The sequence below is a fragment of the Gopherus flavomarginatus genome, chromosome 2 (assembly GCF_025201925.1).
Source record: "Gopherus flavomarginatus isolate rGopFla2 chromosome 2, rGopFla2.mat.asm, whole genome shotgun sequence".
In the NCBI taxonomy this organism is placed as follows: Eukaryota; Metazoa; Chordata; order Testudines; family Testudinidae; genus Gopherus; species Gopherus flavomarginatus.
In genome coordinates this window covers 96,085,429-96,098,660 of record NC_066618.1, presented here as the reverse complement: position 1 = coordinate 96,098,660, position 13,232 = coordinate 96,085,429, and the positions used below count along the sequence as shown (strand labels likewise).

The 13,232-nt window shown below is 43.1% G+C and overlaps 1 protein-coding gene across 5 annotated transcripts in view; it reads right to left on the bottom strand.

Annotated features, from left to right (window-relative positions):
- SUGCT (succinyl-CoA:glutarate-CoA transferase) overlaps positions 1-13,232 on the bottom strand; it is a 477,812-nt gene that overhangs the window by 258,026 nt on the left and 206,554 nt on the right. For 4 of the 5 annotated variants that reach the window (XM_050937744.1, XM_050937747.1, XM_050937746.1 and 1 more), the window contains one exon: positions 11,504-11,581. The exons of the other annotated variant lie outside the window; for it this stretch is intronic. In XM_050937744.1, the coding sequence (XP_050793701.1) occupies positions 11,504-11,581 (78 nt within the window). The remainder of the gene's footprint in view (positions 1-11,503; positions 11,582-13,232) is intronic. 5 annotated transcript variants of the gene reach the window in all.

The following is a 13,232-nucleotide window of genomic DNA, read 5'->3' as shown; positions in this document are numbered from 1 at the left end:
AGTTAACTTAGTAAAGAATTTTGGGACAAAGCTTGAATGAAAGAGAATATACAAAATAAAGTTATACAGTAAAAAATTATCAAATATATTTGTGCGAGGCAAACAACAGATAACTAGTCTGAGTGTACTGTAAATATGTAATTAGGCTTTTCCAAATGACTACTACAGTATCTATTCCATAGTCTGTAAGAGTCTCTTGTGTTAGTGGCTAATTAGACCCTTCTAGGTTACTGATCATCAACTCAGTAGATGGCAACAACTCATCTGAAGCCCTGAATGTCCCATTGAGGCAATGCAGTTGCTCTTGACATATTTGCAGATACAATCTGTGATGACAAGCCGTTCTTAAAAGATTTTTTATTGTCTGTGGATTAAGGAAATAATAGTCAGACAAAGTTTGTCTATGACATAAATGTAGGCACCAATGGCTCATGCAGAAGCTTTACAATATTGTCAATGTGAAAACTTCCCAATTTTATACCTAGTGAAACCTTTTACAATGGAACAATTGATTTGTTTCCTCCCCAAATCATCTCAACATTCTAGTTCACCTTGCAAATTTAAAAAGATATGGAAACTACTAATTACTCTCTTTTTCTTTTTTTTTTTTTTTTTTTTTTTTTTGCTCTTACCATTCAAAAAACAGCTAAATGGAGATCTCTGCCTATGTGGAGATCAACCTCGTGACCCAAAGAATGGTGCCAGAAAGTCTGCAGGGGTCTCCTGGCACCTAGCATATCTCCCACCCAACATTTTTTGTTTGTTTCTTCAAAAGAGGATGGGGAGGTTGGCCTTCTGGTGACCCCAGCAAGGGACAGTCACAGTCCCATGCACACACGGACTCCCTCGCTACTCCTATGTTTTAGCACAGGCTAAAAAGAGGCAGTCTATGGGAGCAGGAACCATTCTTGTTCTTTTTTCCAACAGTTTGAAGACATTCACTATTCCTGGAGAAAAGAGGAAGGGGGCAGAATTGGCTATGGTGGTGGTTATGTTTCTGAACATAGTCCCACAGCAGGGCTAAGCTTCAGGATGCTTCACAACAAGTACTTAACCCAGGCCTTGAAGGGAATTATTGCAGAAGTGGGACCTGAGCACTGCTGAGGCTATTCTTGACAGAGAGCTATCTCAGTAATGTGTTCGTCCCCACTCCAGCCCCGATGGCTGTCCAAGCTGTACAACAGAGGTCAATGATGAGATAATGTCAGTCCTGGAACAGGCTTGGGGTAGTACTTCTCTGCTCTTTCTAAGGTCCAGGAGGATCAGAACCAAGATGGAGAGGATGGAAATGGTTTATCCAAACACATTAGCAAACTCTGGTTGGGGCTGGGGTTCATCATCCTGGATCACATGCCCCACAAGCAGATCTCTAGGCACAGTCAGCAACATGAACTCTATTGGATCAACCTCAAAATAGCAAGGCTGAGGAAGGAAGCTTAGCCCATTGAGAGGCAGCTTGGGGATGGAGACAGCACAAATAGGATTCCGACATGGAAAATGCACTGTCTCCAATAAGGCTGGAAAAGCAAAAGTCAGTTTATTAGGTGTAGGAGAAAGCTACTCAATAGGGTTTTCTATTCCTAGAATAAGGCATGCTATGGCAAAAACTTTATGTCTACATTTAAAGTAACAACAATTATATCAAGGGAATGGCAAGTGCCCAGACCAACACCCCACTGGCGAGTGTCCCCCTTCAAATTTGCACCTAAAATTCCCTCGGAAAGGGAAATGAAAACGATTTGCATCAAGAAAGAGAAATAGCAACACACTTTAAAAAAAGACTTGGAGCAGCATTCAGGGCTGTGAAACACATAGCACCTATTCTGTATTCTTAAACACAGATGAAAAATGGGAATTTGGTGAATGTAAAAGCTGAAATATTTTCTTTTCTTTTCCATATGTGAATATCAGCTATCATTACAATTTAACAACAGGACATGTTCAAACTATTTCTACTTGAAAGTTAAATGTATATAGAAAAAATTGCAAGAGCAGGATGTTCTTGGGGAAATATAGCCTGACAGACTGCATATCTTATTCCAAAGGTAGCTCTGTGAACAACTGTATTGATTTCGAATTATGTTCAGTCAGGTGCGCTTTTTTCTATTCTGCCATATACATAATGAGGACATGTGGGAGGATTAAAAGTCAAATGTGGTACTAACTCAAATCTTTCGCTTTTTGAGAGGAAACCATGGAGATTTTGATATGCTTGATTTTTTTCCCCCTTTGACTGTCAGTTTTGTTGGTGATGCTGACAAATTCTTGTTGGCATTTGTCTCATCTTGAAAAAAATCAAAATTGTCTGGGGGGCCCATCTATTTATGATGGCACCCACCATCTGAATATCTGTATGGTAATGACCAGGAAAAGGAGGCTGGAGTAGATGTCCTACTTCCTGAACATTTGTTTGGTTGGTTACAAAGAATCAGCGGCACTTGCTGTGATCTTTCCAGGACCTGGAGAATAAATTGGTTGCAGGGTCCTAGTCAAGAATAAAACAGAGCAACATTCATTTATTTTCACCTTCCAAGACACTTAGATATCATGGCAATTGGAGCCTTAGGAAACGGGATTAAAGAAGCTATCATAAACTTTGCCAGATCTTCAAAATGCCTCCCACAATGAGCATCACTTGTGCCTTACAGAGACTGAGTTTAGGCCAACATATCAGAACCTGTGGCCTCATGTCCCAAAACACAGACATAGACTGGGACACAGGTAGGGCTAAGAATGATGCAGAAAGACTGGTGCTATCAAAGAATGGATGCCCATGAATATATTCCTCCCTGAGACCTGTATGTTTGAGATGTTACAGTTTCTGGGCCTTATCTCACTAGTGTCCAGGATAAATGTTGGGTTCTTTGGCTTTACTGATTAGGGCTATAAGGCTTAGCAGCAGCCAAGTAACACATCACTCTGCATAATTTCAATAAAAGTTGAGGTCCCTGCCTTGTCCTACATTTCTGCATCAGCCACACGTTCTTTTCTCTCCCATTTGCTATCAATAATTAATCATATATGCTACGTTTCCACCCTGAATGATTTTCCTATGGCCAAGTTATAAACACCAACAATATGGGCTTAGAATAGAAAAAGTACCAGATCCTGTGTAACTTCATAATAGCTAGCTTATGCACATGCAGGTCCCTTTAAGATACTTCACATGGTAATTGTTATAAAAACTGTGTATGTTTTATTCAACAACACCATAAACAGTCATGTAAAACATGCACAAATTGTTAGTGTTTCCTTCTACTCTAAGGCAGCAGTATTTGGTGCACTGTCTTTTATCAAAAAGTTCCAGAATTAGTTTTTTTTTTAAAATGCTTAGCATTGAAAACACAAGAGCTAGAAACATGCCCCCCTTTCCAAGCCTCTTTCTTCCTACTACTCAAGCCAAGAAAGAAGACTGTATCCCAAAGATGAACTTTTCTGTGTATAGAAAAGAGAGAGTGGGGCTTCAAAGAAAATAAATGTAATTTATATTTGCACTCAGTACAGAAAGAAGCCATTTTGAAGTTTTGCAGCATACGTAACTCAAGAGTCTTGGAAAATTAGTCATACTTTTGTTGTCATTGTTTTAAGGGCTTCTCTACACATTGGGTTTAATCTATGCTACCTCAAGGTAGTTTAGTGTGAAAACTCCCGCATACACACTACGCAATTCCTTAGAGTGCACTAACTCCGCACTTAGCGCAAACTCTGGAATATCTGTCAAAGTGTATTAAGTTCAATGTGAATTGAGTTAGTGCGGTCTACTGTTCTGTGTGCATGCAACGTAGCTGCACACTACTTTGGCAGTCCTCCAATTGCTATCCCTCACTGCTTTTTGGGCATGTGTGACTGACCTGTCTGTTCACTTGTGTACCCTCCTCTTCTCTGTGGCCAAGTTGACCAGATGGCCCTCACCCATGTGAAAGTTGGTGTGGTGCTATGATCGGCTCATTTGCACCCAGATTCCAATATATAGGCATTACAGTGATATTATTCCAGCAGCCTTTACAACATACCTTGGACAAATGCTTAAAGTTGTGCCAAGAGCCTAGCTCTCATTGCCATTTGGGGAGAACTGTCAGAGCAGCAAGCTCTTGGGATCAGCTACTGCAATAAAGATGCGTTTGTGAACATTGCTAGTCAGATGTCTGAGAGGGGTCACGACTGGGACATCAACCAGTGCTGGATAAAGAGCAAACCGTTCAGGAGGACTTACATGAAAACCATGGATGCCAGGAAACAGTTTGACTGTGAAAATATAACCTATCCATTTTTTGAGGAACCGGTCAGGATTTTATGCAATTACACCACTGCTGAAATTTCCAACCTAAAAGGGAAGCAGAGAGGATTACTATCCAGCTCGCCCCCAGGTGTCACCTGCTAACTCCTCCAACCCGTATAAGACCTCCAAGGTACAGCCTTAACTGCAAAGCCAAACCAGGAACACAATTCTCAGTCCTCTACAACCTCCAAGGTACAAGTGCAAACCCAAACAGCATGGACTGCACACTCAAAACCCCTAATGTGTCCCTCCTCATGTACACACCACTTACATGTCTGAGGTCCTCCCAAGACTGCAAAGAATCTCAGGGAGAGGAAAGCAGAAATCATGTTAAAAAAACACTATAATAGCCCCTCTAGAACCTGAACAATAACCATTTTTTCCCTCCCTACTCCCCCAAGGCATGGCACGTGCAGCAGTCCAGACCCTCAAGAACAGGGCCTTCGGCACCAGCTGAGCAATTGGCTAACTCAGGAAGAAGAAACAGGGAATTTGCATAAAATATCCGCAGACGGCGTTGCAGGCTCCCCAAAAATCTGAAAACAACGGATTGTATTTGAGGTCAGAAAAGGAAAGAAGACAGGGAGCTATCCAAAGAGAGTGATAAAGTGGCCAGATACAGCATTGCAATGGCCAGAGATAGCGCTGCCATGGCAAAAGATATACTGTAGAGAAAGACAAGGACATGCAAAGTTAACTCTTGTAGGTGACACAGCAGCAGAATGCTCATCTGTAGTACATGCTGCTAGCAGGCACAGAGAAAATCCAATGCCTTCAACCAGGACGCAGCCATGTTCTGCAGCCTATGGACAATACAGGGTAATTGGACACCAGCGTATGTTCCCTGCTGCATTTCTGCAATCATGCTCCCAGATGTCATTGCTCTCCCCAGCTCAAACTCAGGATAACAAGAACAACTGCAGCTGGGAGCCCAGCTTTTCAAGCCATCTAACAACGCTAATAAGTTTGAGCCCCAATACTCTACACCAGAATGCAGATGCAAGCTGTATATTCGCCTGTGAATCGAAGTCCCCACACTGTTCCCATATCGTTGTGCACTGCCCTCCACTGCACTGTGTCACTTTAAAGCTATGTTTCATTGCTGTTTTAATCAAAGGTTTATGTTTGGCTGCTATAGCACAGATTAAATTTGTAACTGTTTTTAATATTAAACAACATTCATAAGGAATCTGCAATGCATAGCAGGCAAAAAATGGTGAATTTTGCTTAGTTATATAAAATAAAGAGTGCCACAGGTGCCATTTCTACCACCCATCAAAGAAACTGCAATGCCCACAATCCAATCCCCCTCCTCCCAGCACCACACCCTTGGGATAACAGCTGGACATGCAGCTGCATATTTTCAGGCCTGAGACACAAAATAAGAGCAACAGGCATCCCTAACAACACTGCCCTGGCTGTTTCCATTTTCTAATGGACACCTTGGTGGCTGCTCAAACCACTAAGCAAGTCTCCTACCCATCATTTGGCCTTTCTCCCTTACTCTCACAAACATTGCGCAAAATACAACACATCTCTATAATCTTAGGCAAGTTTTTTTCTTTTCCTGCAGCTTCCATCCTGGCCAAATGCACAAGTCACTATCATTCTGCAATGACTGAGGCAATAGCTAAACAGTTCCTCCGTGCCTTTTGTCCCAGTGCCCTATGAATGGGATAAGCCCGGTCTCGCAGCATAATCAGAACAATCTCCATACTATTAATGTCCATAACAATCCTGGGGGCAAAGTCTCCTTTATTCACTATGGTATAGAGCTGAGTACCAAAATCGCATCCTAGCATCACGGCCTCTTCCAGACCAAGCTGCATTTACCTTCGTGAACCTGCCATGGTGGTAAGCCAGGCTGTGGAGCATTATGGAGCATTTACCTTCGTGAACCTGCCATGGTGGTAAACCAGGCTGTGGAGCATTATGGAGAAATGCTCCGTTCTGTTTATAAACTCTGAGCCCTAGTGCAAGAGGCAAATGATAGGTACATGGGTCCCATCAACTGCCCCAACACAATTTGAGAATCCTTTTATTATCATCTCCTGAGCTCTACCAAGCTTTACAACCCAATGCAGCAGTATGTTATGCAAGGCATCATACATCTGCATAACAATGGCCCCCACAGTTGATCTGCCCATGCTGAACTGGCCAGCTACAGACCGGTAACATTTGAGGGTGTCTCGCTTCTAGATGGCAATGGTGACCTGCTTTTACAAGGGTCTGCAACACCACCTGTTGGTATGCTTTTGCTCCAGCATCAGGGCTTGTTCAACACAGATTTCCAAAAGGCTGCCTTTGCCATCCTGAAATTCTGTCACCAATTCTGATCATCCCAGGTCTGCAGAACAATGCATTCCCACCAACTGACGATGGTCTCCTGAGCCCAGAAATGGTGCTGCACTGTGTGAAGCTGTTTCAGGAAAAGCTCATGAATAGAAGTTGCTTGGTTTCATCCTCTTCTTTCTCGTCCTCCTCCTCCTGCCTCTGTTGCTGATGGAAAACAGATTGCTGCAGCCACATCATCTGTCTTGTGGTGTGGCAGGCAAAGTCCAAAACCAAAGCCACTGGGCTCCAAGAGCTCAAATTAAGCACAAGTAGCCTCCGGGTACTTGCAGTTGCCAGCACAGCAGAGCACTGTTGGGTCCATACTGGCTAACAATAATTCATAAATGGTGCTAACCCACCCAGAAAGAGAGGAAGCATGGGACAGAAGGAACAGAATCATGGGTTTTCATTTTGTTTTGAAGTGTTAGCATAATTGTGCTGAACTGCAGAATGGTCTTATAATGTGTGAGTCTATGTCTCATAGGATGAGGGAGCAGCTTTATGGAAACATTCTATTGCATTTGTATTTTCACACCTAGGTACCAGAGTGATTAGGAGCTTTTTAAATGGAGAGAAAGAGAGAAGACAGACACCAAATGTTTGCGAGCATTTGACCCCTTTCACTTGCAAATGACTGCAAGTATCCTAACGAACACCAGAAGTGTCGATCTCCTGAGTTACCTAGGTCAACAATTTGAACGGCTATATTTTTATTGTTTTATTTGAATGGAGTCCTGAGGCTTAAACACAGACATTAAAAAAAGAGAGTTCTGCAAAATGTTAAGACACTTCCCAGGAAATTGTATTTGAAACTTTTCCCCATTTCATTCGGCACAATTTCACACCCCTGAAATCTCACGCTTCCTCAAAATTTTGAAGCAATATTTTATTTTGTTTCTTAATCTTTGAAACATGAAGATATTTTTTAAAAAATCCACTTTCTGCTTAAAAAATTCCCTTGTGATAATCTCAGCACTCTAAGCAAGGGGTGCAAGTTTGCTGTGCTTCATGACAAGTGCAAGACAATGCATGGTGACTAGTACTAGCAGCCTGATTCTGCAAGCAACTACCACCAGCTACCTCACCCTCAAGATCCTATGGTGAAAAAAAGAAGAGAGGGGATAGAATGTTGTGGAAAATGGTTATGGCTCATCAGATATGATCTTAAATGTGCTCTTTAAAATGCAAATGAGACACTTCAATATGCACTTCTCTCCTAGGGGCTCCCCTCTTGTGACTAAGTGGGAATCATTTAGCAAACCTCTCATTAATGGAGGATCATGTTCCTCTGTACTTCCTTCCTGCTCATTTCTTTTCCTCTTGCACTTTTATATGCAACATTCCACAGGATTAAGACTGAGGTGACTAGAAGCTTAAAAATATAGTGTTACAATACATGTGTTACTAGGGTACATTCCAGACCTAACCGTTCTGATTCTAAGTCTGTAATATTTTAAGTCTCCATGATGAACTGATTTTCTTTTCATAAAGATTCTCTTTGGGTTTTTTTGTTTTGTTTTGTTTTTTTAACACAACTGGACGGCCTCTCTGGGTTGAAATTTTTCAGTACTCATGAACAAGACCTGTTTATTTAACTCTCCAAGTACCTACATTTCAAAAGCTTACCAAATCAAACTTGGCCACTCTACAAATGACTATCCAATAGCAAACAAATGCAAAGTTTCCATGGAATGTGTATAGAAACACATGCCTACGACATTTGTTACAATCAGTGTTTCAACACTGAATGCCAGATGAATTCACAAGAACATCACATAACAAAGTACTATTGGAGGCATCTAAACTCAAAGCGTGTGTACAGCAATAGCTGTACTTGCACATAAATTACATAGAAATTCAGCTTAAGACTATACCTAAACTATGAGTTAGGGTTGTGGTTCCCCAGCCTATGTACACATACTCACGGTAGCTCAGTGAGAGCTAGCGTGAGTATGAATACACCTCTACCTCTATATAACGCTGTCCTCGGGAGCCAAAAAATCTTACCATGTTATAGGTGAAACCATGTTATATCGAACTTGCTTTGATCCACCAGAGTGTGCAGCCCCGCCTCCCCGGAGCACTGCTTTACCACGTTATATCCCAATGTGTGTTATATCGGGTCGTGTTATATCGGGGTAGAGGTAGTAGCATAGCCATGATAGCACAGGCAACAGCGGCACAGCTTAGCGGTGCCAAGCACAAATCTAACACCCCTAGCTCATAATGTAGCCATAGCCTAAGCGATGTGTAATAGAAAAGAACATAAACTTTGGTGAGCAAGATGTAAAACAGTAACTGAGACAGCAATGAGATCATCTGATGAACCAATAGCTAAGGATATAAAAATAAGTAAGAAAAGACTTTCTGTAAGCAGATCACAAGTAGGAAACTTGCAGGATAACCAATGGGTCCACTACTTCTCCCAGATGTAACGTGGGAAATTAAAGAGGATACAGAGATTGCACACAATATCGTTGTTTTCTTTGCAACCATCTTTACCATTGAGGGTGACGGGAAAATACCGGCATTGGAGTTACTCTCTATATTTACCAAATGTGAGAGATTGTCACAAAAAGAGGTAACCAAAAAAATAAAAAAGTTGATGAAACAACTTGAGAAATTAAATTGAACAACATAAGGATCTTTTGGCTTTCAACAAAGTCCTCTAAAGGAATTAAACACCTATTAACAAAAGAGAAAGATTAATCACCAGCAACTGTTTTTCTTCCAGTAGACTGTCAACACAGATCCACCCTTCTTAGGAAGGCGCATGTGCCCTCAGTGCCAAGTCAAACACTGTAGATTTTAGAAAGCAACAATGCCTGGGGGGCTGCACGCAGTCCCAACTCCACCTTAGCCTCTTTCCACTTAATCAGAATTCAATGGAAAAAGAGGAGATGTCAGGAAGGCAGGTGGGTAGTATGAATTTATGCTAGGAATCTACTCAAAGAATAAGCATACCTTGAATGCTAGCCTTCTTTCCTCTTCAAATATTGTGCCTATAGCGTCTACATTCAAGAGCAGCTACTAGCAACAACCCATTTGTTGGGCTGAGGATTTGCTGGTATGAGGATTAGCAATTACACAAAGATGGCAGAACAGCACTCCCAAACAGAGCATCAGAGCTAGCGACCAGGACAAGCTACTGATGCTGAGATTAACGATATGAACTGAACTTTAGGTTACTACTTAGATACTTAGAAACCGTGATTCCAACTGCTTTGGATGCACTAAAATTAAGTCCCAAAACAGCAGTGGCTCACAAATAAGTGAGAAAAAATGACCTAGTCCATTTCAAAAACATATTAATGGTAGACAGTGTGGTGACATCTTTGCTGTTTCTTTAAATCTTTACCTGGAAGCCAGGCAGAAGAGGGGCTAAAGAAAGATTTAGGCAGAAGTCCTGAAGTGAAGACGACCAACAGACAGGCAGGAAAATTATTTTTAGGGATAATATTGTCTCCCTTATTCTAATAGTGAATCTTGTTCAGTGCTCGTGACTCTTTCTGTGATTCTTTACTACGTCTCATGAAAGAATGTGCACAGATTGAAAATCTTTGCACTGGAGCTGATATGGCTGTAAGGCAAACTTACAAAATCCTTGTGTTTTCAGATGATATGGCTGCCAGATGGACTTTGGCAGTACTCCAGAATAATTCAGGGTGCTTTAGTTGTAACAAATAGTTCAAACTTAGAAAGGCCGTGGAAGTGAAGAGATGACAGTGCTCATTAGAGCACAAGGAAAAATTTCTTCCACTTGGAGTCATAAGTCTCTTGCTCTGATGGCTCCAAGTGAGATGTGCTAAACTTCCTGGGAAGAGCCCAAATGGGAACTTGACAACAGGCCATGACCCAGTCCACTCAGTAGAAATACAGAATCTGGATAAAGAGCCTATAGAGCCCATATCACCCCAATATCAGAATATCATGACTTTGGCCTTGTGACATGAGATGTGGCAGACCTAGCAACTCTGAGATCGAGAATCAGTGAACCACGTGGAAACTATTTATACTGACCAGTGAATTTCTGGCTCAGATAAGATGTCAAGATATTGTTCATCTTCCTCGAAAATGGCAGAGTTGGGACAGGATGACGCACCCACCATTTGCAGAACCTGACATCCCCCCCACCAGTGTGGCTGTCCAGGGAAGATGTGCATCAGCCTGTTCCTTATTTAAACAAAGAAAGTGTTACAAGATAGCTGAATTGCTCTCGCCTATTTTTATATTTATACTACATTTATTATTAATTATTAATGTATTAATTAATAGATTTATTATGATGATACTTAATCCCTTCAGTTTTACATCATGAGTGTGAGCCCCATCCTTTATAACCATTACAATGACAGACAATGGGTAGGAGGATTGGAGGCATACTTGGGTACCACATCAGAAATTCTTGACTGTTTCAGGGTGTGATCATCAGAGACTGCTGTGACTGATGTGTTATTCATATCCTGCTGCACAGGTATCTCAACCTGAGTCTGGACAGTTAGAGTCATGAAAGGACTTGAGTCAATCATTGAGGTAGGGATAAGTGTGAATATACAAACCTCTTAAGTGAGCTGAAGGTATAGCTAAGCAATTAGAAAAAATGCTTGGAGCTGCTTAGAGTCCAAAGGAGAGAACTCTGTACTGGCAGTGATCCTCACCCATACAGAACCTCCGGACTTTGTGCCATATCAATTTGATAGGTATATTAAAAAAGATACTGTTTAAACTGAGAGCCCCAAACCAGCCTTGTGGCTTTACAGAGGGGAATGCAGAATTTGAACCTTCAGGTACACATCCTTACCTTTCTTAAAGCTAGTGGGGGATGCAACCCTCATTTGGTTTTGGGGGGCAGGGGGAAGCTAGAATAAATGAATAATGGGAAGAGCACACCTTCCTATGATGTTGCAGAGGAACAGTTGAAGAATGGAAGTTACTATGTCTCTCAGTCTTTTGGTAGCAGTGGGATACCTGAAAAGAGATGGGGAAGGAAGGGTCAGAAAGCTTCTACAGAATGCAGATAAAACAGTTACCTTTTCCGTAACTAGTGTTCTTCGAGATGTGTTGCTCATGTCTATTCCACAGTAGATGTGTGTGCTCGCCACATGCACCGGTGCCAGAAGCTTTTCCCCTAGCAGTACCCATAGGGGAGCACCCCAGCGACCCCTGGAGTGGCGCCTCCATGGTGCGGTATAATGGGTGCTGCGCGCTCCTCCGACCCTCACTTCTTTCTTGCCAGACAACTCTGACAAAGGTGAAGGAGGGCAGGATGTTGAATAGACATGAGCAACACATCTCGAAGAACACCAGTTACAGAAAAGGTAACTGTCTTTTCTTCTTCGAGTGATTGCTCTTGTGTATTCCACAGTAGGTGATTCCAAGCTATATCTGTTGGAGGTGGGTAGGAGTTCATAAATTCTTGGGACGGAGCACAGTCCTGCTGAACCCGGCGTCCTCCCTGGTTTGGGAGACAATTGCATAATGCGAGGTGAAAGTGTGAACTGAAGACCACATAGCAGCCCTACAAATGTCCTGAATGGGGTCATGGGCCAAAAAGGCAGTCAACGAGGCCTGCGCTCGAGTTGAGTGCACCTTCACAATTGGCAGCGGGGGGATTCCCGCCAGGCCATAACAGGTACAGATGCACAAGGTGATCCAGTTGGAGAGCCACTGAGTGGAGATCGTCCAGGGAGACCATGCGGAACTTGAACTTCATCATGTACTAGTTCAAGCCTCGCAGGTCCAAGATGGGCCTGAGCCCCCCTTTGGTTTTCAGGATAAGGAAATCCAGTCGTAGTAGTCATAGTCGTAGTAGTACCCCTTGCCTTTGAACTTCCCTAGTACCATTTCCACTGCTCCTAGGCCCAGGAGCCGCTCCACCTCCTGCTCGAGCAGGACCCTCAGAAGGACCATCGGCCTCCCTCTCCAGACCTCCGAGGAAGGAGTCGGTGGGATATACATCCTCGGTACCATGCCCAGAGACCAACCAGGTGGTGGACCCTCCAGTGCAACCCAAAAGTGATGGGGTTGGGGGTGGTTGGGCGGGGAGAAGTGAACTCGAGGGTGTAGCCATGGGAGATGGTGTTGAGGACCCATCAGTCTGAGGTCAGCCATGACCACTCCAGGAGGAAAACACACAACCGATTGGAGAGGGGAAGCTTTATTGAGGGTGGATCCCTGATGAGAACTGGCAGGACGCCCCCAGGCATCCCATCAAAACCACCTTTTGTCCGCCTGCTTGCCCTTGGAGGACCCAGGCTGGGGGGCAGGCAGAGACTGCCTCTGTGGGCGCATCTTATAGTCCCACAAATTCTTATAAGCAGTCTCATATTTTGAATGGGTGGCCTGAGCGGGAGTCTGCTATGGCTTGAATTTAGGTTTAGCCAAATATGGAACATAGAGACCCAGAGTCTGGAGAGTCGTGCAGGAGTTTTTCAGGCAATGCAGCTTTGTATTGGTTTGCTCCACAAATAGAGCTTTGCCGTCAAACAGGAGGTCCTGCAGGGAGGTCTGCATCTCACTGGACAGCCCAGACAGCAGGAGCCATGATGCCCTTCTCATGGACACCATGGAGGCTGTGGCCACGCAGCCGTGTCCGCTGCATCCGAAGCTGCCTGCATGG